At 43.6% G+C, this 24720-nt stretch overlaps 1 protein-coding gene and 1 pseudogene across 1 annotated transcript in view; one reads left to right on the forward strand and one right to left on the reverse strand.

Annotated features, from left to right (window-relative positions):
* On the reverse strand, nucleotides 1-20303 carry LOC132002044 (metaxin-3-like; annotated as a pseudogene).
* Nucleotides 20018-24720, forward strand: part of DMAP1 (DNA methyltransferase 1 associated protein 1) — an 8457-nt gene continuing 3754 nt past the window's right edge. Inside the window, exons 1-3 of the mRNA XM_059374500.1 lie at nucleotides 20018-20416; nucleotides 20969-21060; nucleotides 21320-21515. Of these exons, the coding sequence (XP_059230483.1) occupies nucleotides 20312-20416; nucleotides 20969-21060; nucleotides 21320-21515 (393 nt within the window). The 5' untranslated portion in view covers nucleotides 20018-20311. The remainder of the gene's footprint in view (nucleotides 20417-20968; nucleotides 21061-21319; nucleotides 21516-24720) is intronic.

Consider the following 24720-nt stretch of genomic DNA (forward strand, 5'->3'; position numbering starts at 1 on the left):
TCATGTGTCGCAGTTGTGTTTCTGGGCCGCAAAAATCCAATGCTGCTGGGCGGGCGGGATGCCCTCCTTGCCTTGTGTTTCGGCTTTGACCTTCTTAGTGGTGCCGCTGGGGTCCACCTCGAGGGGACTGTCTTGCCGGCTAGGGTCTGCACAAAGGACTGCAAGGTCACCTCCTTGAAGAGGAGGAATCTTTTCTCACTTTTTAAAAAATAGGGGCGCCTGGGTGGCTCAGTCATTCGGCGTCTGCCTTTAGCTCAGGTCATGATCCTAGAGTCCTGGGATCTGGTCCCATACTGGGCTCCCTGCTCAGGTGGGAGCCTGCTTTTCCCTCTGCCTGCTGCTCCCCCTGCTTGCACTCGTGCACTCTCTTTCTCTGACAAATAAATAAATAAATAATCTTTATTCTCTCTCTCTCTCACACACACACACACACACACAATGTGTTTTCTTTGTTTCCCTTCAAGTTCATGTAGTATTCATCTTGATATTAATAAACTGCATTACCAAACTAGAATATACGCTTTTAAATACAATTTAAAAGGTTAGTGGGTATTTCATGCAATAATAATAATAATAAAAAAAGATGACATAGAACGTTCCTTTTGGTTTTAAAGTCTTATACAAAAAAATGTCTTTCTCATACATACACAAGAAGTGTTTCCTATTTGCCTTCACATACTTTAGTGTAAGACATTACTGCAAAATCACAGGACTCCAGGGCAAACACTTGGTCACAGAGCAGGATGATGGCCATCGTAAGGAACTGCTCTCTTCCTGTGTGAGAAGCTGCTCGTGTGCTGCCAGTTTCCTAGGAGGAAGTGGAAGGCTTTGGCAAAGATTGTCATTCATCTCCAAGGCCAAGTCTACAATGATTTTTTTTTTTTAATTTTTAAAGATTCCATTTATTTCTTTTACAGAGACAGACAGAGTGGAAGAGGGAACACAAGCAGGGGAAGTGGGAGAGAGAGAAGCAGGCTTCCCACGGAGCAGGGAGGCCGCTGCAGGGCTCCATCCCAGGACACTGGGATCATGACCTGAGCTGAAGGCAGACACTTAATGACTGAGCCACCCAGGGGCTCCTAAAATGACTGTTTAGGATGTCATCACAAAAGCGACATAGCCTGGAGAGCTGTTTCAAATGTTCTTATAACTGAACTTTGGGAAAGCTCACTTTGTAAAGAGGTGCAAGAAAACCAAACACACAGGCACCCAAAGTAGGCATATCTCCAAAGAAAAACAGAGATGTTCCCAATCTGTTTGCCAGAAGGTTTAGGCACCCCTTGGCTTGTCTGTGTTCATGTGTTCCGCTTCTCAGAGGTGGAAGAGGGGAGGCTGTCCTCTGATCAGGAGAATACGATGCTTAATACTCCCCAAGGCATTTTTCCAGGCAGGATCAAACTGGAAAGAAAAGGAATTTAGGAAGCAAACCCAAGAATTCTGTCACAGTCAAGAATTCTCAGTCATTCAAGAATGTGGAAAAACTGCTAGAAGCAGCTTCTTTTCTAGAAGAGCAATGTAAGCCAGTGTACCTGTCCCCTGCATTGCCCAGAGTTCATAGTCATATCTGCATTTGTGTTCTTAAAAAATTTAGTGTTTTTCCAGCTGAGAAATAACGTCATCAGTGATCAAAATTGTTACTTCCCCTCTTGAACCTCTCTGTGTATCATGTATGATGCTGATATTCAAGAGTGCACCACAAAATTTGTCATAAAACATCACCACCAGGGACTCACCATGTACAATGGGAACCCCTTACCACCACCACCACTTCCCCAGCAGCTGAGCTCTGAGCTCCAAGGGGGCCACCATCTTGCTGGGCCTGAACTTTGCCACTCTTAAGTCTCTGTCAATCAATAGAATGACCACTCTTTCTTTGCTACTGGTTTCATTTTGGTTTTGTTTTATGCAATTTATTTTTTTATTTTTATTTTTTTAAGATTTCATTTATTTTTCTTGACAGACAGAAATCACAAGTAGGCAGAGAGGCAGGCAGAGAGAGAGGGGGAAGCAGGCTCCCTGCTGAGCAGAGAGCCCGATGCGGGGCTCGATCCCAGGACCCTGGGATCATGACCTGAGCCGAAGTATGCAATTTATTTATTGAGAAACTGGGTGCTTCGGCATGTGGGATTTCCCACATTATGGATTTGGATTTGTACTTTTGTGATGTCATTTAACATATTTTTCTATCCTCCGTATTCTTTATAAACTGATACCTGCATCTAGAGGCTTGATGATTTTTGTTTTTGTCGTGAGTACTTGGTAAGTGGTGCTACAGGTTCTACCACATCAGGTCAGGAGGCACAGCCAGTTTGTAATGAGGTTGAAATTAATCAGCGAGGTCAAGAGTTTCCAGCCTCCTTTAAAGTTTGTCATCAACTTCCACCCAAAACTCTTATTTTATTTTAAATTTTTTAAAGGTTTTATTTATTTATTTGACAGAGAGAGAGAGCACAAGCAGGGGGAGCTGCAGGCAGAGTGAGAAGCATGCTGCCTCCTGAGCAAGGAGCCTGATGTGGGATTTGACCCCAGGACCCTGGGATTACAACCTGAGCCTACGGCAGATGCTTAACTGACTGAGCCACCCACGTGTCCCCCATCCACAACTTTTATTTATAATTGATGATCATTGCCTAGATCCATTATTTCATAAAGGAGTGTGAAACAGAAAAAAAAAATTCTGTTTCCACTTTTTTTTTTTGCATTTATTAGCTGTAGTTTTTCTATAAATTACTTTCTCTTATCATTGATTCCAATACCCTAAAATACAAGATATTCAGGAGAGGCCCCTGGATCCTTCCCTTAAAAAAAAAAAAATCAACTTTTGGAATAATGAGATCATACTCTAGCAATGTCCAGGGGTGGTCAATGAGTCATTACATGATCATATGTATCATGAGGTTTTGGAGTTTTTTTAAGCCGCTGCATTTTGTGGTGAGCTTATTATGCAGCAGTAGGTATTCAAAACAATGAGTCACAAAGGATTAGGATGTAACAATGAGGTATCGAAAAATTGTTATTATGAACTCATGGACATTTATATATTCCATGTGATTCATTCTTTGTAGTAAATATTTTTCTCTCTCTCTCTTTTTAAGACTTTGTTTATTTGAGAGAGAGAGCATGAGCTAGGGCAGAGGGAGAAGCAGACTCCCAATTGAGCAGGGAAGCCTGATGTGGGGCTTGATCCCAGGACCCCAGGACCATGACCTGAGCTGAAGGCAGATGCTTAACCAACTGATCCACCCAGGCACCCTGCATTTATTTTTCTATAATTTTCCCATTTTTCTACTGGGATGTTAGACAAGGATTTGAATTTCTTTTTAATATTTAGAAAATTTGCATATATTAGAGATCTTGGCCTTTGAGATATTAGTTACAATTTTGTCATTTGTTACATCTTTTAATTTAACTTTTGACATTGCTGATGGTGTTTTGAGCCGGCATTTAATTTTTTTTAAATTTTAGATAGATAAATTTATCCATTTCCTTTATTGATTCCAGGTATAGAATCACAGTTAAGAAAGTTGTCCTCCTTCCTACGTCATAAAGAAACTGATTTATACTTTCCTCAAATATTTGTATGACTCTATTTTTTTTCATTTAGGTATCTGATCCATTTGGAACTTATCCTAGTATAAGGTATGAGGAATGAATCCAGTTTTATTTTTACCCACATGGCTATCAGAGGATAAACTGTTTGTTTATCAAACATTAAATTTCCATAAGCCTTTGGAGTCCATCTTTGGATTTTATATTCTCTTCCCTTAGTCATCTGTCTACTTATGCAGCAATAGCATAATGTTTTAATTACAGGGGCTTTATACATGTTTCAATGTATGGGTAATTTCCCCATTGCTATTTTTGGGGGGCAAGGGCAAGGGAGAGGTTTTTTTTTTTAATGGGAAATGCCACTTAGATTTTTTTTTTTTAATTTATTTGACAGAGATGGAGAGATCACAAGTAGTCGGAGAGGCAGGCAGAGAGAGGGGGAAGCAGGCTCCCTGCTGAGCAGAGAGCCTGATGTGGGGCTTGATCCCAAGACCCTGAGATCATGACCTGAGCTGAAGGCAGAGGCTTAGCCCCCTGAGCCACCGAGGTGCCCTGATTCCTGGCTAGTCTTGTATTTATTTTTCAAAATAACTAATAATTAACTTGTTTGGCTCCAGGAAAAAAAAAATTAGTAACTTGGATATTTTTATTGGGATAACATTAAATTTGTAAATTTTAACTTGAAGAAAATTGGTATCTTTCTGGTATTGATTCTTCTGATCAAAAATAAGGCATCTTTTTCCATTTGTTCAAGTCTACTTTCTGTCCTGTAAGATTGTTTTACGGTTTTTCTCATGTCGGTTTTACACAATTTTCATTAAATTTGCGCCTACATTTGTCCCTACATTTATTTTGCTTATGCTATTGTAAATGGGATCTGTGACTTTCTTTTCCATTATTTCTTCCGAGTGGTTACTGTTGTTACTGCTTCTTCCAAGTGGTTATGAAAACTATTTCTGTATGTAATTTTTTATCTTGCTACTTTGCAAAATGCTTTTACTATTCATAGGAGGTCTTCATTCATTATAAGGTTCCTGAAAACATATCATCTACACATGTATGTAATCTTATCTCTTCTTTTTAAATTCTTATGCCTCTAATTGCCTCTTCTTGTATTAAAATAGTGGCCATCCTCTTCTTGTTTCTGATTTTTGCAATGAGTTCCAAGCCAATTATCTGATACCAACTGAGTGTTCAACAATTCAGTTCAGTTCTGACAATAACTACCCACAGGGGGTCTGTGAAGACCCCCACAGGGAAAGGTTCTCAGTTCCACAAGACTGGCGCCATGTGGAATGTTGGTTGAAAATCCTTAAGCCATTAGTACTTCTGCCTTGCTGGCTACAAACTGGGGTCCTCTTACAACCTCCTCAGGTTGGTAATTCACTATTGACAGTTACAATTTTGTTATAAAGGATACTAATGAACAGTTAAATGAAATGTACATGAGTAAGATCTTGAGGCCACAGAGTCTGTGGCCTATGTTGGGCCACAGAGTTTCCGTGCCCTCTTCTTACAGAATCTGAGACGGCTGCCCTTTGAGCCCATCAAGGTGTTCACCAAATGGGGAAGTTCCCTTGTGCTCCAAGATTATTAAATCACATTCTTCATGAATGAACTCTATCCCCAGTCCCTCTCCCTTTCCCCAAGGTTGGTATGTGTGCGTGTTGTGTGGGAGGTTGTTGAGATTTCCAACCTTCTAATAGCATGGTTTGTTCCTCTGGCCTTAGCCCCCAACCTGAAGCAATCAGATCCCTCTGCCTGTGAATCTTTGCCATGAATCATTTTATTAGCATGAACTCGAGTATTGAGTTGATAAAGTATTGAGTTTATAAACTCAAGTATCAAGGAACTCATGAATAACAAGACATTCCTATCATTCGGGAAACTTCAAGGGGCTTGTTTGTTTGTTTGTTTTTAGATTTTATTTATTTATTTGACAGAGATCACAAGCAGGCAGAGAGGCAGGCAGAGAGAGAGGGGGAAGCAGGCTCCCTGCGGAGCAGAGAGCCGGATGCCGGGCAGGACCCGGGGATCATGACCTGAGCCGAAGGCAGAGGCTTAACCCACTGAGCCACTCAGGCGCCCCAATTTCAAGGGTTTTTAAAGCTCTGTGCCAGGAACCTGGAACAAAACCCCAAATATATTTTTTATTATATCACAAACAGGAAAGACTCTAGTGTTTGCCCATTAATATTAATGCTATATTTGGGGATGAGATATGTAATGGAAATATCCCTCAACTTCTATTTCATTGAGTCTTTAACATGTATGGGCTTTGAATTTGTCAAATGCCTTTTCAGGGTCTGTGGAGGTTATCTGTTCATTTTTTCCTTAAGTGTATAAATTTGATACATTATGTTAACAGATTTCCTATTATTAAATTATCTTTGTATTCCTGAAATAAACCCCACTTGATTATATATTTATTTAATTTGCTGGTTTATGATTGCTAATACTTTTTCTGTTTTATTCATTTACTATCAATATTATACTTTGTTTCACAAGAAAGAAATTAAAAGTATTTCTTCACCTTCTATGCTCCAGAATTGTTCAAGTAACTTTCAGATGACCTTTGCTTTAAAGATTTAGTATAAATCTTCTGTGAAGCCATCTTGGTCTGATACTTTTTTTGTTGGGTTTCTGTTTTTACAAAATTGCATTTCTACATAATTCTATCTGTTGAGACTTTATGTGCCTACTGGGTTCAACTTTGGTAAATTTTATTTACTTCAAAAGTTATCTATTTCTTTGAGTTTTTTTATTTATTTGCACAAAATCATACAAATTAGTAGGCTATGTTTTGGGGCCACATGTCCCTTATCATTTAGCTTGTATATTTGTTCCTTCTCTCAAGAAAAAGTTGTCTAATAGTTTGTGTACAGTATTAGTGTTTTCAAACACTAAGTCTTCTTATGTATGTACTATTTTTGCTCTGTTTCTGTTTTTTAATTCACAAATTTTTCACTCTTATCTTAATAATTCTTCCTTATACTTTCCTTTGAGCTTTTTCTAGCCAATGTTTCATTTATTTACCTTCATTTCATTGACAGACATATCTACTGTAAGAATTTTCCTCTGATAATGATTTTTACTGTAGATCATTTATTCTGATGGGATGATTTCATTATTAATAGTAGTATTTCCAAGAAATCCCATTTTTTTTCTTTCTTTTTTTCTGCAGGAATCACTGATCTCCCTACTCACTTTTTTTTTTTAAGATTTTATTTATTTATTTATTTGACAGACAGAGATCACAAGGAGGCAGAGAGGCAGGCAAAGAGAGAGAGAGGAGGAAGCAGGCTCCCTGCCGAGCAGAGAGCCCGATGTGGGACTCGATCCCAGGACCCTGAGATCATGACCCGAGCCGAAGGCAGCGGCTTAACCCACTGAGCCACCCAGGTGCCCTTATTATTCACTCTTAATAACTATAAGGCAATTGGTGAGCTTATCCTGTTTTTTATATATTCTTCCTTTCCCCATTTAAAAAAAAAAATTTAAAAATTTTTTTTCCTTTCCCTCATTTTTTTTTTTTAAAGATTTATTTATTTGACAGAGAGAAATCACAAGTAGACAGAGAGGCAGCCAGAGAGAGAGAGAGAGGGAAGCAGGCTCCCCGCTGAGCAGAGAGCCCGATGCGGGACTCGATCCCAGGACCCTGAGATCATGACCTGAGCCGAAGGCAGCGGCTTAATCCACTGAGCCACCCAGGCGCCCCCCCTCATTTTTGATATGCACTTTATCTACATTGTCAGAGCACATAACAAGTACATGCCATTCTGTCACCCTTAATCTTGACATTTGCTTTTAGTTCTACAACTAAATAAATTCAGTGTTTACTGCCAATCCTTGTGTTGAAGTTTTTATAGTTATTTCATGGTTGTTTAAAGGCCATTTTCTAGTAGATTCCTCAGGAATGATCTCATGGGAACAACATTTGCTAAACTTTCACATGTTCATAACAACTTGTCTATGGCCTTTATACTTTCTGGTCATTTTAGCTGGATATAAAATACTTGGGCCATATTTTCTTGAGTATTTTAAGGATGTTACTTTATTGTCTTCTGGTATAAAGTATTTTGGTGGAAAACACTGATGCAAAACTGATATCCTTTCATTTATAAGTAATTCAGTGTTCTTGCCCACATTGATGACTAGCTGGGATGGGAATGCAAGGGCCTGGTTTCCTCACTCCATCTAGAGACAACTTGGAAGGGTCATCTCACCTTCAGAGCATCTTTTGGGGCCAACTGAGGTCTTGCTGGGATTTTATCACAGTCCAACTTCTCCCTTGAACTAATACAATAATGTTAATAACATAAAAACCCAGACCTGCTTTTCCCCTTTCCCTCTACAGATATTGGTACTAAGAGTACCTGTTTAACAGATATCATGATATCTATGTTTCAGAGTACGCTTCTCAAGGACTTTAACCCACAGTAACGTTTGCATGAATCAAAACAGCCCCTGATCACATCTCCAACTGACACTGTTCTTTTGCTCTAATGCAACCTACGTTTGGTCTTTCTTAGAGGTGGAAAGCAAATGTGTAGCTTCAGTAAACCCCCTGCTTAAAAACCCCAACCCCCAATTTGTTTAGAACCCATCTTGGTCAGGTTTCCTTTCTCCTTCTTAAAAAACAACAACAACAACAACAATAACAATAACAATAACAACAACAAAAAAAGGAATTGAGGTACCTGAGTGGCTCAGTTGGTTAAGCGTCTGACTCTTGATTTCAGCTCAGGTCATGATGTCAGGGTTGTGAGGTCAAGTCCTGCATTGGGCTCCATACTCAGCCTAAAGTCTGCTTAAGATTCTCTCTCTCTCCCTCTACCCACCCCCACTGTCTTTGTCTCTGTCTAAAATTAATAAAAAAGGAATAAACCTAGACTTGAGTATCTAAAACAAGCTAAAATTGAGATGGGATATCAAAAGGTGCCACATGAGCATGAGGAGAGAGGTGAAAGGTGCCAGAACCCACCTCCACTGGTGTGACAGCATTTGCACCCTTGGGGCTTGGCTGCACTTCAGACCCTCCTTCCTGCTACCGGTCCCCATTACCCCCATCACCCCCACTGCCAAAACCAGCTCTGGGTTTTAGGACTGTTTGGATAATTTAAAACTCTTTCCTTCAAACAGAGGACAGGAACAGTATGAATAAAATCTGGATAGTGCTTGGCAATGGCTTTAATAGGAAAAAAAGAAAGTAAGACCCTTTTGGGACACCTGGGAGGCTCAGTCCGTTAAGTGCTTGTGTTCAGCTCAGGTCATAGTCCCAGGGTCCCAACACTGGGCTCCCTGCTCAGCAGGGGAGTCTGCTTCTCTCTATACTCTTCTCCCTGCTCTCTCAAATAAATAAAATCTTTAAAGACAATCAAAAATGAAAAATCAAAATAAAAAACAGAAAGTAAGACCCTTTGGTCAGTATTGGTCTCTGAGTGTGACTTCAATTTCCATCCTATTTGTATAATATGAAATCAAAGTAGTCTTGTTTACAGAGGGGGCATTCCCCTCTACATTTTGGTGGGCTCTGGAATGAGATCTGCTATATGAAGTTGTTACTCCCATTTTTCTCTTTCTTTTTTTAAAGATTTATTTATTTATTTGAGAGTGCAAGAGAGAGAGCATGTGCACGCGCACATACATACAAACACACACACACGTGTGTGTGTGTTGGGGAAGTGCAGAGGGAGAGAATATCAAAGACTCCTCACGGAGCACAGAGCCCAATGTAGGCTCTTCCAAAACTGATGAGATAATGACCTGAGCCAAAACCAAGAGCTGGACCCTCAACAGACTGAACCACCCACGTGCTCCTGTTACTCCCATTTTCAAATCCTATTTCACTTTTACACGAAACCAATTTTGAGGGACAGCAATGATTGCTGCCTTCCCTGTTCCTGACTTTAATGGCAGTGCATTTAGCCATTTGATATGATGTTTGCTCTTAGTGTCTTAGAAAAGGAAAATAGACTAACTCTTTATCATAGTTAAGAAATGTCTGATGCCTCTTGTTTTACTTAGGGTTTTTTCCAGAAATGGTTCTTGAATTTTCTCAGCTGCTATGTAATATAATTGTATAGCTTTCAATTTGACTTTATTAATGTGATTAATTAGGTTGATGGATTTCCCAATTTTGTACTATCCTTAAGGGCCTGAAATAAATTCTATTTTTTAGGTTTATTCTTAGGTGGTTAATAGTTTTTGTTGCTATTGTGAATGTCATCTTATTTGCTATTACATTTTCTAATTGGTTATTGCTGGTATATAGGAAGGCTATTGATTTTTGCACTTCGATCTTGTATGTGGTCCCCTTGTTGAATTCTCTGGTTCGTTCTAATACTTTGTCAATTGATTTTTTTAGGTTTTTCCATGTAAGCAATAGTGTCATCTTCAAATAATCACAACTTGCCTCTTGCTTTTCTAATGTTTATGAGTCTTATTACTCTTCTCCCCTTTTTGAATTGGAGAGAACATCTGACACCAGTTTGAATGGTAATAGTGATAAAGGTCATTCTTGTCTTACTCTTGACAATTGGAATGTGTCTATTGTTTCACCAGTAAGTGTGGCATTTGCTGTGGGTTTTGTTGTTGTTGTTCATTTTATTGTTGTTGTTTTTTTTTAAAGATTTCATTTATTTTTAGAGACAGAGAGAGGGAAGAGGAGAGGGAGAATCCAAAGCCGACTCCACACTGAGCAAGGAGCCAGACACGGGCTTCATCTCACTACCCTGAGATCATGACCTAGCCCAAACCAAGAGCCGGATGCTTAACCAACTATGCCATCCAGGTGCAACCATTTGCTATAGGCTTTTATCATTGCTTTATCAAAAACAAATAGTATATATGCCCTCAAAAAAAAAAAAGCAACCAAATAGTGTATCAAATTAAGACTATTCTTTTCCTAGTTTGCTAGGATATTTTTTCTTTTAGATCATTAATGGGTATAGAATTTATTAAGACAGTCATATTTAAACAGGCTCCCTGCTGAGCAGACAGCCCGATGCGGGGCTCCATCCCAGGACCCTGAGGTCATGATCTGAGCCAAAGGCAGAGGTTTAACCCACTGAGCCACCCAGGTGCCCCATATTTAAACATTTAAAATTATTAATATAATAAGTTAAATTGATATTTATATATTTTAAAGTGTGTGTGTATATATATATATAGAGAGAGAGAGCACATGCTCATTGAGTCTAAGGTGCTGTGATCCTGGCACATTCTTCTTCTTCTTCTTCTTCTTCTTTTTTTTTTTTTTTAGATTTATTTATTTATTTGAGAGAGAGAGAAAAAAAGAGCACAGGAGGAGGGGCAGAGGAAAGGGAAAGAGAATCTTAAGCAGGCTCCGTGCTAGTACAGCCCAAGACCAGGCTCAGTCTCATTACCCTGAGATCATGACCTGAGCTGAAATCAAGAGTCAGACACTGAATTGACTGAGCCACGCAGGCGCCCCTAAATTGTAAGGCAGATTCCAACACCTGATTTATAATTCTTGCTTCACATTCTGTAACCCCTATCTCCTTCAGGGTTTTAGCCATTGTCTGTGCCTCTTGGCATACCCTTGGGAGAAGCCATCTCACCAGACTCCACAACATCCAGTGATCACACTTCTTGGGCTAAATCACCCACATGAATGTATTTCATTCCTGGTCTTGATGCAAGTTCTTTGCCTGACATATTTCTCCAACCTCTGGTGTAGCTTGCCTTTCCCACCCTCCAGCTCTGCCCCCATGTGCCCTGACCAGGGAGCAGAATATTCAGCCTTTTCTTATTTCCTTAAATGTTTACATTAGGTGAGAATTTTCTCTTTTTTAAAAAAAATTTTATTTATTTATTTGACAGACAGAGGTCACAAGTAGATAGAGAGGCAGGCAGGGGCAGTGGGGGGAAGCAGGCTCCCTGCTGAGCAGAGAGCCCGATGTGGGGCTCGATCCCAAGACCCTGAGATCATGACCTGAGCCGAAGGCAGAGGCTTAACCCACTGAGCCACCCAGGCACCCCAGAGAATTATCTATTTTTCAATGCATTCCCCTCTTACGTTCGGATATTGTGCCATTTTCGTAATTTGAATTGAGAAAAATTTCAATTTCTTATATGCTCTAAAGTCAATTTGAATAAATGAGGAAACTTCTGTTCCTTGGAGGTCAACTAGAACTTTTCTCTTTGTAATTTTCAGCCTGCTACCTTTTAAAATTGTAGCTCAATAACAATATTTTGAGTTTTTCTTGCTTATTGCTCTATTATTCTCCTAATTCTTCTTGGAACAATTTTGGCTGCTTGTTTTTATTATAAAACATAACTAAAAATTATGCCTTTAACTGATAAACACGTTGATATCAGAATAGTCATGAATTTGTATTTATTTTTGGACAGTAAAAACCCAGCTAATATCAAAGGCAGCCCAGGGCCTGCTACTAATAGATTATCGCCTGAATGAAAGTTGCACTGAATGCAAAGCCTTGGGGAACCAAATGGCCTCTGTACAGAGCAGCATGAGGGCAGGGGGCTTTGGGAACTGCAGTGAAGAGGGGTTTCTTTCTGGACAGAGTAAAGAAAAAGAATGTCAATCTGAATATTCTGAAATTTTGGCTCAAGACAAGTCCCAAATCATCGACTTTCTAAGTCTATGATAAAAATAACTTATCTCTTGCAGTCATGGGGCTGAGTATAATTGAAAATCAAATCTAAAGTGTGATACCAAGGGACACCTGGGTGGCTCCGTCACTTAAGTGTCTGCCTTTGGCTCAGGTCATGATCCCAGGGTCCTGGGATCCTCAGGCTCCCCGCTCAGCAGGAAGCCTGCTTCTCCCTCCCCTACTTCCCCTGCTTGTGTTCCCTCTCTCTCTGTCAGATAAATAAGCAAAATCTTTAAAAAAAAAAAAAAAGACAGAAAGAAAAAAAGAAAAGAAAAACTTAAAAAAAAGTAAAGCGTGATACTGAGAATTGTCATAGTATAATATCAAGTAAAATGACAGCCTTGCCATGTCCCCTATGTAATATTAGAGCACTGATCAGAAAAGAAAGCATTCAGATGACTTGGAGCATCCAAAATTTTACCCCCTTGAACTTCCCTTGCTGGCAGAAGTTCCTCTTTCTTCCTCTGTGGAGGTTAATGAGTGACTCCTGACCATCCCTGTCAGCAGGCGGGAACTGTGACATAATTTCTGTCAAAGCCTTCTATTGACACCTTCTGGTAAAGCAAGAATGCACCAGGGGATGCCTGAGTGGTGTGGTCCATTAAGCGTCTGACTCTTGGTTTCCACTCACGGCATGATCTCAGGGTCTTGAGATGGAGCCGGCGTCAAGCTCTGCACTCGGCACCGATTCTGCTTGAGATCTCTCTCCCTCTCCCTCTGCTCCTCCCGCTGTGCTCTCTCTTTCTCTAAAATAAATAAATTAATTTTTTAAAAAAAGAATGTGCCAGGATCACAGCATCCTAGATTCAATGAAATAAAGAAAACCCTGTGGAAATAGACAGCAGGGCGTGTCTGGAGGAAGTGCCTGTCTTACATACATGTTAACTCGCCTTACACCCTCCTACCGTATGAAAGGGCCAGAAGATCATCTCATTGGTTCACATTAAAAATAATTTAAAATTCACATACCATAACATTAACTATTTTAACCTGAACAATTCAGTGGTGCTTTGTACATTCAAAATGTTTTTTCTTCACATTTTAACATCTCTGACATGAAATTCTCCTTACAATTAATGGTATATTATGGCTGAACTGCTAGTGCTTTTAAAAATTCTTCATGGTGGAATATAAATGAAGGTGTGCTCTGCAGTAAATGGTGACTTAGATTAGTGGAAATGTGGTACTTGGTGGTTTTCTTGGATTTTTGAGGAGTAGACATTATATTTGGGTATCTGGCTCCCCACTCATTTACTGAGTCACCTGAAAGGCTGTCTGCTTTGAGAGGAATTCAGAACAAAGGAAAACTGCCCAGTTGTTCGAGGCTGCCAAATAAATAGACAGGCCACTCGGTCTCCATGACCCCCCCAGATCCGATCATGTTCATGTCCCATGTTGATGGAGTCTATAGCAAGCCCAGGAGGAACAATGCAGAAGAAGCCCCTGGAATTTAGGAAGAAAGCTGTACCCTGTTTGGCAAATAACTGATCTCCCTTTGAGAAAGAGCTTTGTCTTATGTTGGGCCCCTGGTGGAGACTGACTGCTTATCCATGGGACAACCAGGTGACCTTGCAAACTGAACTGCCCAACACAGCCTGCAAGTTATTGGGTCCACTACAATGTCTGTAGTGTCCAATAGCACTCATCATCAAGAAGAAAGGATCCACCTGTGGGCAGGCCTAAGCTTGTTCTTTTTTGCTACCCATCCAACACCTATGGTCTCAAGAGGCAGAGGTTGTCCAAATGGATGAAAAAGAGTAAAACTCAAACATGTATAACAGAAGCACTTAAAATGTAAACATAGCAAAAAGATGAAAGAAAATGGAAGGAAAAAGATATACCATGCAAACAGCAAGCTTGTGAAAGCTGGAGTCGCTATTACTATCAACTGAAGTATACTTTAAGACAAAGACTATTGCCAGAGATAAAGATAGATAGATAACAATAATTAATGGGTCAATTCACCAGGAAGCTATAATAATTATAATAATAACAGAGCTTCAAAATATATGGAACAAAAAAAATGGACAGAATTAAAGGAAGAAAGAGATGATTCCACAATCATAGTTGGAGTTTTTAAACCCTCTTCAGCAATTGATATAATAGACCAAAAAAAAAAAAAATCAATAAAGGAGATTTTATGAACAATACTGTCAATTGTATTGACCTAATTGGTATTTCTAGAACTCCATACGAAACTGTGGGACACCCATTTTTTTCAAGTGTACCTGGTATATTCACCAATGGACCATATGCGGGGCCATAAAAGGGCTTTCAATAAATTTAATAAATTCTCAATAAATTTAAAAGAATTGAAGTGATATAGAATATGTTTTCTGGCCACAGTGAAATTAAATTAGGTATCAATGATCATCAGATACCTAGAAAACTCTCAAATATAGTGAGCCACATAGTTCTAAATAACCCATGGATCAAAGAAGCGATCACAGGGAAATTAGAATGATAATGAAAACGTAACATAATTTGCAGGATGCAGCGAAAGCAGTGATTATGGTGAAACTTCGAGCATTAAGTATTTATAATGGAAAAGAAGGAAGATCTACATACCCCTTACATTTTAGCATGGGATGCTGACTTGCATCTCTATCTTGATGGTTTAGGGGATAGAATAATTCTCAGCTCATGTTCGGGAGTTTGAGTCTCATACTTAGTGTCTCATGGTCAGGCGTTCAGTTTCTACTGGGTCCAGCTGTAAGCCAGAAACTGCTTTTCAAGTGATGGCTGCTTATTTGCAGCCTGGGTGCTTGTGCTGTGACTTTCCCCTTGGGACTACCTGTGGGTATGTATAAGATCCTTGTCAGACACAGAATCTTCCCAGACCATCGGGTCTGCTGGCTTATCAGGCCAAATTACTAACATAGCTTGCACTGCAACCTGGACCTACTGGGGAACCCCTTTTTGAGCCAGACCCCTCTCTGACCTTACAGGTTACCCGGTAAATGGGTCAGTGCAGCAGGCCCGGATCTTGGACATGTGGACTCCAACCCCAAAGAAGTCCACTGAGCTTTGTAACACTTTCTTTGCGGTGGCTGGTGCAAGGTGCAAGGTCTCACCTCTGACTTTGATTTTTATTTATTTGGTTAATTTAGAAAAGCAAGAGAATTGAGTTGCAAAGAAGTTTTATAAGGGACTCCAGACTTTAGAAGGAGTGGCTCGCCAAAGATGGACATGTATTTAAAAGAAAAATATCTCAGGGCACCTGGGCAGCTCAGTGGGTTAAGCCTCTGCCTTCAGCTCCAGTCATGCTGGGATCGAGCCCCGAACTGGGCTCTCTGCCCCACGGGGAGCCTGCTTCCCCCTCTCTCTCTGCCTGCCTCTCTGCCTACTTGTGATCTCTGTCTGTCGAATAAATAAATAAAATCTTTAAAAAAAGAAAAAAAGAAAGAAAAATATCTCAGTTCAAGCTGTTCCAGCAGAACTCCTACAGACTGGGTGGCTTAAACAATAGAAACTTATCGGATCATGGTTCTGGCAGCTGGGAAGACGGCTCTGCGAAGGAAAAAAAAAAAAAAAAAAAAAGGAGCCACATGGCAGTCAGGAGGTGAGGGTGGGGTGAGGGGGGTGAGGGCAGGAGCCAGGAATCCACTCTGGAAAGTTGGCAACTGTCAGTAGGACACTGGCAGGGGAAGAACAGAGATGTATGCGAGAGAGAGAATTCCAGGGACCCCTGGGTGTCTCAGTTAGTTAAGCGACTGCCTTCGGCTCAGGTCATGACCCTGCAGTCCCCGGATTGAGTCCCACTCCCTGCCGAGCAGGGAGTCTGCTCCTCCCACTGACCTCTCCTCTCATGCTCTCTCTCTCATGCTCTCTCAAATAAATAAATCTTTTAAAAAGGGAGAGAGAGAATTCCAGAAAGGTTGAAATGGGGGGCGGTACAGAACACCCAAGAGACCCCGAAGTAGGCAGAGGTGAGGGGACCAACAGCAAGCTCTTCCTCTGTGGCCGATAGGGGAGGAGTGTCTACTGGGCTGCATGTCTGGAGACTCAGTGCTGGGGGTTGGTAGCAGCCCAGAGAGCCCCCCAAGAAGGCCTTGCCCCACTCTCAGACAACTGGCTGCTGGTGCGGCCTGTGTCCTTCCGTCGTTTCCGGAAAAGGGCTTCATCCTTCTTGATCCCAAAACTAATCAGGGCCCATACAAGCCTCCTCAAAGCTCCTACCCCCAGCTTCTTGCCCTGGACTTCCTAATCGCAGCCAGCTCCCTATGGGCTTCCCCCACCAGGGGCTCCATCTGGAAGTCTCCGGGCCTTGGGGAGGGGCCATCTTGATCGGGGCCAATCAGAAGCTCTCCTCCCTTTACTTGTTTCTTCTTCTTGAGGAATAACTTTCCCAGTCTATTTCTTAAGATAAAGGGCCCAAGATCCCTGCTGGAGGCAGCGATGGTGTTTGTCTTTACTGCTGTATACTCAGGACTAGCGCAAGGCTTGGCATAGAGTGCTAGGCTTCTTCCGCTTTTAAAACAAAATTTATTTACCTAACCTCTACACCCAACCTGGGGCTCGAACTCATGACCCAGAGATCATAAGTCGCATGCTTCACCGACTGAGGCAAGCAGGCACCCCAAGTGCCACACTTCTAGGTGACTACAGTAAGTGCTAAACAATTTGTTGAGTGAACTAATGATCAAAATCGCATTATTCGACATTCTCATAAAACCAGTAGGCTGGAGACTAGGGCAGAAGTACTCTTGCTGAGAATGGGTATCACAACGGTTATTTTGGTTTTCACCTACCCAATAAGGCAAACACTGATATCTCATTATCGTTTTCAATTTCTCCATTTCCTTTCGTCAATGTACTTATTTCTCATTTCATTTCACTTCTTTCATCAGGTGATGCTGCTTGTTTACCTGTACATGTGTTGGCTGTAGCACTTTTTCTGGAGCTTTCCTAATCACGCTCTTTGCCTATTTTGAAAAGTGGGAAATCTGTCCTCGTTCGTTGGAAGTTGTTCCTGATAATTAAGTTGAGCAAGACCAGGTCAGAGTGAGAGGCTCTGGATCTTGCACACAGTACATACAGATTGCCTCCCCTTTCCCACAGGTTCTAAGGAGCCTCATGCATATAAAGCCTGTGGGCACCTTGTGTGGGGAGAGCTCTGGGGATGAGGAGATCTGCTGCCGCTGCTAAGGAGAGAATAGTCTTGGTGAGGAGCAAAGTGGAGGGTGAGGAGGTAGCGGGGAGAGGGAGAAGGGAGAAGAAGCAAGGAAGGGAAGAGCCAGGCCCGGTCCTTGGGAGCCCCGGTGTACTATTTCTGGGCCCAGATGTGAATAGACAAGCTGAGGAGGGATGGGTTTCTGGGTCCCTCTTAAATTCTGTTTTCTGTATCCACACACAGTCATACATGTTCCTAATTCCAGGGGATGCTACCACTGCCTCCCACCTGGTTCTTCTCCTCCAGCTTCCCCTCCCACCCCGCAACTGGCAGGCTGTCATGGCCACTCCCACATGCATTTCAGTGGCTTCATACTGCTCTTAGAGATAAACAAAAATTCCTTTAAGGTTGGCTCTGCAGCCCCAGAGTGTCCTGGCCTGAAGTCCCTCTTCCTGGCTCCGCAGTAGGTCACTGTAGTGAAGAGTCTCTCCAGAAGTGATGTGTTCCCGCAGAGGATCTGATGGGTGTTGCAGAACAAGCCCCTCTCTGGGTGGACAGTGGAACTGTTGCCACCTGCAGTCTGGTTGAGGAAGTGTGGGCAGTGGCTCCTCAGATGGGTCAAGGGGGGCATCCTTCTCTTGTCCCCTTTTCCCAATCCCTGGACTCCGTTTTCCCAAGGGAAGAGAAGCTCTGGACCATGCATTTGGGGAATTTCCCAATGACTGGCAGCTACAGTGGTACACTCCAAGGATGAGGATAGAATCTAGACTGTGGCGAAGAAAAGATACCATCTAATTGCTTATTGGGTAAAACCCAAACTCTTTACCATGGCCCTCTATACCTGCCTTTGATCTCAAGTCTTTCTATTCTCCCCCTCCTCACTCACCACTGGGCACACTGGCTTTTTTTCTTTATGTGCCTTTAATATGGAGAGTTCCTTCCATCTTAGGGATTTGGGGCTTATTATTCCTCCTGTCTGAAACATTCTTTCCCCACGTAGTCTGTGGCTGCTTCCATCATTTAAGCCTCAGCTCAGATTTCAGGGAAGGTTTCCCTGACCACACTGCGTAAAGTAGTCCCCTATCCTATTACCCTATTTTATTTTTTTCATAGCTCTTGTCACCATAAAAACTAACATTGTTTTGTTGCTGAGTTTCTCTTTTTCCACCAAGGGACATTTGTATCTCATTTACCTACTGCATCCCCAGAGCCTAGAACAATGCCTGATACATACCTACATTTATGTATCATGATCCTCAAAGAAATAAATATATCAGGGGAGGGGCACCTGGATGGCTCTGTTGACTAAGTAGCCGACTCTTGATTTCAGCTCAGGTCATGATCTCAGGGGTGTGAGACTGAGCCAGCATCAGGTTCTGCACTGGGCATGGAGCTTGCTTAAGATTCTCTCTCTCCTTCTCCCCCTGCTCCCCCACCCCATACCCCCACTCATAAGTGCTCGCTCTTTCTCAAAAAGAAAACAAAAACAATAAATTTCCAAAAAAAGTCTATCAGCAGAGATAGATATAAAACAAATAATTACACAACTAACTACAAGTAGAGTCAAGTGTTTGAGGCACAGGTGCAGGACTCTTTCCCATTGCTCTGTCCTCTTCTGGCTTCAAGGACCATTCCTTTACCCTGAGGGCAATTTCTGCACGAGACCCTGGCTTTGCCTAGAAACTATTTAGAGCCCAGAGGATTCACCCAGAAACCAGGTCTCTGCAAAAGCACAAGATTTCTATCTCCAGATCCAGTTCTTCAAAGTTTTGGGATCTAGGTAGGCTGGCAGCTGCAGCTGCTGCGTCCCTGTCCCCTCCGAGCCAGAGCAGGCTACAACAATGATCGCTAACTTGTGCAGGCTGTGTGCTCCTCAAGTCCCTGCTTGGTTCTTTGGCAGCCTGGGGTCTAGTTTCCTCAGGGCCTTGCCAAGCCCTCACTCCATGCTCAATGGCTACGTGTCTTCCATATTTGTGGGATGGTATGCAGAGACTGAAGTTGGGAGCTGCATTCCCTGTCCCTTCTGCGCTTCCTCCGGACCTCCTGTTCCAGACGTTTCTCTCTCCAGGGAGATTAATAAATTTCTTCCTTTGAGACTTCTTCTGGCTGCTCCCTGCTCTGGGCTGTGTTCTTGGGCCGCTGTGTAACCCACACTAGCGCCGTTAGCTCCCAGACCAGTTTAGTTCCAGGAAAGCCCCATGGGAGGGGGAGCTCCCTCAGAGAAGCTGTAAGTGAGGGTGCAGGCCTCACTCCATCCTGGCAGCCATCCTGGGATGCTCCGCTTTGACTACTTCATCTCTTCACCTCTGACGCTTAGTACAGTGCCTGGCACACACTTAACGTTTAATGAACAGGGGCCGTTAATACCACTAATTTATTTAATAAAAAAATTAAACGTGCCAGGCAATTTGCTAACGTTTTGCATGGATTATCGGTCCTTCACTTAAGCAGGTGCCATTACAATTTCCATTTCATAAATGAAACGGCCTCAGAGGAATTAAGCGACTTCTAAAACTCTGCGCTGTTTTTATTGCCCGAGAGAGCAACGTAGGGCGGAAATGCCAGAAAGCAGGCAGCACCCGAACGTCGGCGAGCGGGTGGGAGCCGAACCCTGCCAGGAGCTCACCACAGTCAGCCGCCTTCGCACTGGGTTGCCAGCCGGCTCCATTTCCGCGCAGCACAGACCGGAAGTGTTCCTGCCGGCCGCGTTTCGAGTGCGCACGACCGGAAGTTTCTGTCCGCGGCTTTGCGGGGATAGGGGAGCGGTGGACCCTGCAGTCAGAATCCTGGTGCCGAGGCGCTGGGGTTTAGGAGGCAGACGGGGCAGTTAGGGAGACCCAAACGGTGGGAAACAGGCCGAACTCCAACCATATCTGGACTGCCCTCCTCGTAGCGGTCTGCCTCTTCACCCCGCCTCAGTTGGGGCAGAAGTGGCTCCGCCCCCCGGCCTGAGCCTGGTCCCTTCTCAGGCACTGACCCTTGACCTCGGGGCGCTCCCCCATCAGGCGCGATGGCCACAGGCGCGGATGTGCGGGACATACTAGAACTCGGAGGTCCAGAGGGGGATGCAGCTGCCGGGACCATCAGCAAAAAGGACATTATTAACCCGGACAAGGTAGCGGGGGCGCCTGAGAGCCTTGGGTACTGGGAGTGAAGTGGGGAGCAGTGACAGTGGGAGAGAGGAGGGGAGAAGGGGGCGGTGCTGCGCTCCTAGAGAGATGGGCGATAAAAGGTGTGACATAATGGGACAGACAGTGTTACCTTGATGAGATGGGATGGAGGTGGTGGGACACCCATGGGAAATGGTGGGGACCAAGAGAGTGTGATACTCCTAAGAGATGAGAGTACCAAAAGAGTGAGACTCTTGTAGGATATTGGGGCAGGGTAGCACCAGGTCGGTGTGACATTCTCAGAGATGGTGGAAAAGTATTTTCTACCCTGACAGGTCAGGGCTCTACCCAGCGGGGTGGGGTTGGGCAGGAATGACCTGCTCCAACTAGAGGTTTCCCTGTGAGTGGGCCTTCCTGGTGTGTTGTTATGTGTCAAATAGGTACGCATTATCATTGTACCTGTAGGTGCTGTTTTGTTCAGGGATTAGGCTGGGCTAGAGAATTTTCAGGGAAGGGAGTCTAGGCTGTGGTTCCTATCCTGTGGTTTCTCTTCTCAGAAAAAGTCCAAGAAGTCCTCCGAGACATTGACCTTCAAGAGGCCCGAGGGCATGCACCGAGAGGTCTATGCACTGCTCTACTCTGACAAGAAGCAAGTACTAAAATCCCAAGCGCCCTAGGTTCTGGTCCCTGACCAATCTGCATGTCCCTATCTCCTGGTTTTCTCTGCCACTTCTCTCCCTGCTGCCCTGCCCAGTCGGGGCTCCTGCTTGCCTAGTAGGATGTAGGAGGAGCTCAGACCTCTCATTCCAGGATGTGACTTCCTTGCTCCAGCGTAGATCAGCCTGGGCCCAAAGGCTCTCTGCACACCTCTGACTCTAACCTCTCATCTCTCCAAACTCTTCTGTCAGGGATGCACCCCCACTGCTGCCCAGTGACACTGGTCAAGGCTACCGCACAGTGAAAGCCAAGTTAGGCTCCAAGAAGGTGCGGCCCTGGAAGTGGATGCCGTTCACCAACCCAGCCCGTAAGGATGGAGCTATGTTCTTCCACTGGCGACGGGCAGCTGAGGAGGGCAAGGACTACCCCTTCGCCAGGTTCAATAAGGTGAGCCATCACCATTTGGACATAGGCCAACGTAGCTCAGCCACTCAGAGCTACCTCTGGGAGCTCTCAGCCTCCTGGGGTTGGCTCCAGAGGCACGGTCAGTCTTTGTGTCAACCACGGTTACTCACTCAGTCCACATGGCAGATACCTGCAGGGTGAGACTTCATGGGTCTTATCTGCCCATGGGATCCTGTCCTTTCCTGGGCCTGGTCTGGTTTTTGGTGGTTTCTCTTGGCCCTTCAAATGTTGCTGTTCCTCAGAGCTGTGTCCCTGTCTCTCTGTACTTTCTCCCTAGTGGGTCTCATTTTCTCTGTAGCTTCGGTTGCCTGCTATATGCAAGGCATTAAGTGACCCCACTTAATATCTTCAATCATTTACTTAATGTCTCTTTGGGAAGGCCCCACAAGAACTTCAAGTAGGTACCCCTGAGCAGAACACATCTGTTCCCTCTCTTCCTCACCCATATCAGTGAATGGTACCGCTGCCCACCCAGCTACCCAAACCAGAAACATGGGAATCATCCTTGATATCACTTCTCCTGTAGTCTCTAATTATTTCATTCAACAATAGGACCAAGAAGGCAGGGAAGGATAGATGACAAAAATGGAAGCAAACAAATAGAACTCTTTCAGATAAGAGCCATCTTATCGGAAATGAAAAGTAAAAAGTAAAAGGTAAAATGAAACCAGGATATGAATGGAATATGAAATGAGTTAAAAGAGTGAACTCGTAGGCCATAGGGGAAGCCTAATTCAGATCATGTGGTTAGGACGGGCCTCTGTGAGAAGGTGGCATTTGAACTAAATCTCAGCGATACATCGAATCATCGAGTCCACTGATTCTGTTTCCATAATAAATCACATCTGCCTTTGTTCCTCATTCCCTGTGCTGGCACCTTGGTCCGAGCTGAATCCTCTCTGGTCTAGATTACTAAGGCTCAGACGGAGCAGGGCCTTACGCACACTCCCCCAGCCAGTGAGAGGCAGAGCTGGACTAGGCTAGGATTTCTTGGGCTGTTGTTCAAGCCATTATATGATATGGTGTCACAGTCCCTGCAGCCTGGAGCAGCCTTGACTTGGAGGCCAAAAACACTGGGCCCTGATCCCAAGGCTTCAAGTCCTGACTTTTCCCCCCTCAGCCCAGTGTAGCCAGCTGTACCTGCACTGCTCTGCCTGGGTGGCTCACAGGCTTCCCGGACTGAGCACATCCGGGTGTGACCCATCATTCTCCCTCACCTCGGAGAGCTGGTTTTCCTCCCTCTCACCACCATCCTCAGACCTCCTAAGTTCCAGTGGAGGGAGAAAGCTGGAGGTACAGGACTGAGAAGGGACAACCAAGAGGTGAGGTGTTGAGATGAGAGGGAAGGTTGAATGAGACCATTTGAGAAGACAAAAAAATGTTCATTTTGTATTTGGTAAAAGCTGCTTCATGTCAAGTCAAACCTTAGGTATTCAGAACACAGAATTACACCAGCAACAATAACTACCCTCAAGAAACTCTCCATATTGTTGGGGAGGGAGTGGGGAAAGGCACAGGTAATTACAGTCCAGTAGGATGCATGCTGTTTGGGGAGGACTTGAAGGCCATGGAAGCTTCCTGGAGCAGTTAGAGCTGGAATTGTGTCCTAAAGTATGTCACCAGGCAATGTTAGGAACAAAGTGTAGTGACTTTTTCAGGCAGAGGGCCCAGCAGGAGTAAAGGCATAGATAGAAAACCAGTCACATGTATGGTGTGCTGCAGGAGTTTCTCTCCTGATGAAGCCTAAACCCGGGGTAGGACATGGTGCAAGATGAGGCCCAAGAGGTCAGCAGGGTCTGGTCAGGCAGGGCTTGGCAGCCCCGCTCAGGAATCTGGGCTTGCCCCTACTATCTTTGGGTAGCAACTGACAGATTTTTAAATAGAGTACTGTCAGGATCCGATTTGAGTCTTAGAAGGATCGTGGTGACTGCAGGTGGAGCATGAAGTCGGAGAAAGGTGAACTAATGAATCTTCCTTCCAGTACTGCTGGTTCCTGGGCCCCCACTCTCAGTCTGTGGCTCCCCAGCTGCTCTCTTGCTCAAGCCTGAGACACAGGGGTCACCTGTGATGGTGTCTTCTTTTACCCCTTATGTCCAGGTGCCAAGTCTTGTGGTTTTAACCCAAAATTAGGTCTGTGCCCTGTTCCCTACTTTCCACTGGTGCGGTTTTAGTTGAGGCCTCTTCACTTCTCACCTGGATTGTTTCTAAAACCTGCCAACTGGCCTCCAAGGCTCTTGTTTCCCCTCATCTGTCCTTACTGCTGTCAGGGTGGTCTTTATAAAAGAGAATCATGATCATTTCACTCTTCTCTTTCAAAATAACCTTACTGTTTCCTGTCACCTCTTCCCTGACCAACCCTTGTCCCCAGGCTGGATCAGGTGTCACTTGTTACACCCTTAGGTGTACGGTTGGCATCAAACTCGCCACACTGGACTAAATTATTTTTTCAGCAGAATCTGAGCTCTGAGAAGGTCAGGCCACTGTCTGTCTTACTCAGCATTCAGCACTGGTGTTCTCAGCATAGGTCTGGCAGGCCCACGATAAATATATGATATATGTTGAATGAATGAATGTCTCCCTCACTTGACTGTGAGGCCCTTGAGAGCAGAACTGGCTATACAGGTCCTGAGCTTTTTTTTTTTTTTTTTTTTCTTAATTAAACGGAATTGAAATACTTGGAAGGTATACTTAACCAAGCCTGGGAAACCAGAGAGACTTCCAAGAGGAGCTGATACCTGTAAGAGGCCAAAAGGATGAGAAGTTAACCTTTGTAGAGGAAGGAATGTGGAAGTGGAAATGCACTTTAGGCAAGAACAACAAAGGCTGAGGGGAGCCTAGTGAGTTCCTAGCACTGCTAGTCATTTGTTTGGAACCTGGGGTATGTGAGGGTGTGGCTGCAGAGAGGCTGGGTCATCCACCTCTGTGTTCATTGGTTGATTCTGTAAATATTAATTGATCCTTAGAGTGTCCTGTCCCTGTGCTGACCTGTGCTTTTGAGGAGTTTGTGAATTAGCTAGAAGACACTTTTAGTGTAGTAGAGAACTTCTGAGGGGTTTAGGAAGAGATGGGTGACATGATCAGATATTTATTCTAGATTTTATAGATTTATTCTATATTTATTATATATATTATGTATATATTATTATATAGATTTATTCTATATTTCTCAAATTATCTGTGATGAAGG

This window comes from Mustela nigripes, chromosome 14 (assembly GCF_022355385.1).
Source record: "Mustela nigripes isolate SB6536 chromosome 14, MUSNIG.SB6536, whole genome shotgun sequence".
In the NCBI taxonomy this organism is placed as follows: domain Eukaryota; kingdom Metazoa; phylum Chordata; class Mammalia; order Carnivora; family Mustelidae; genus Mustela; species Mustela nigripes.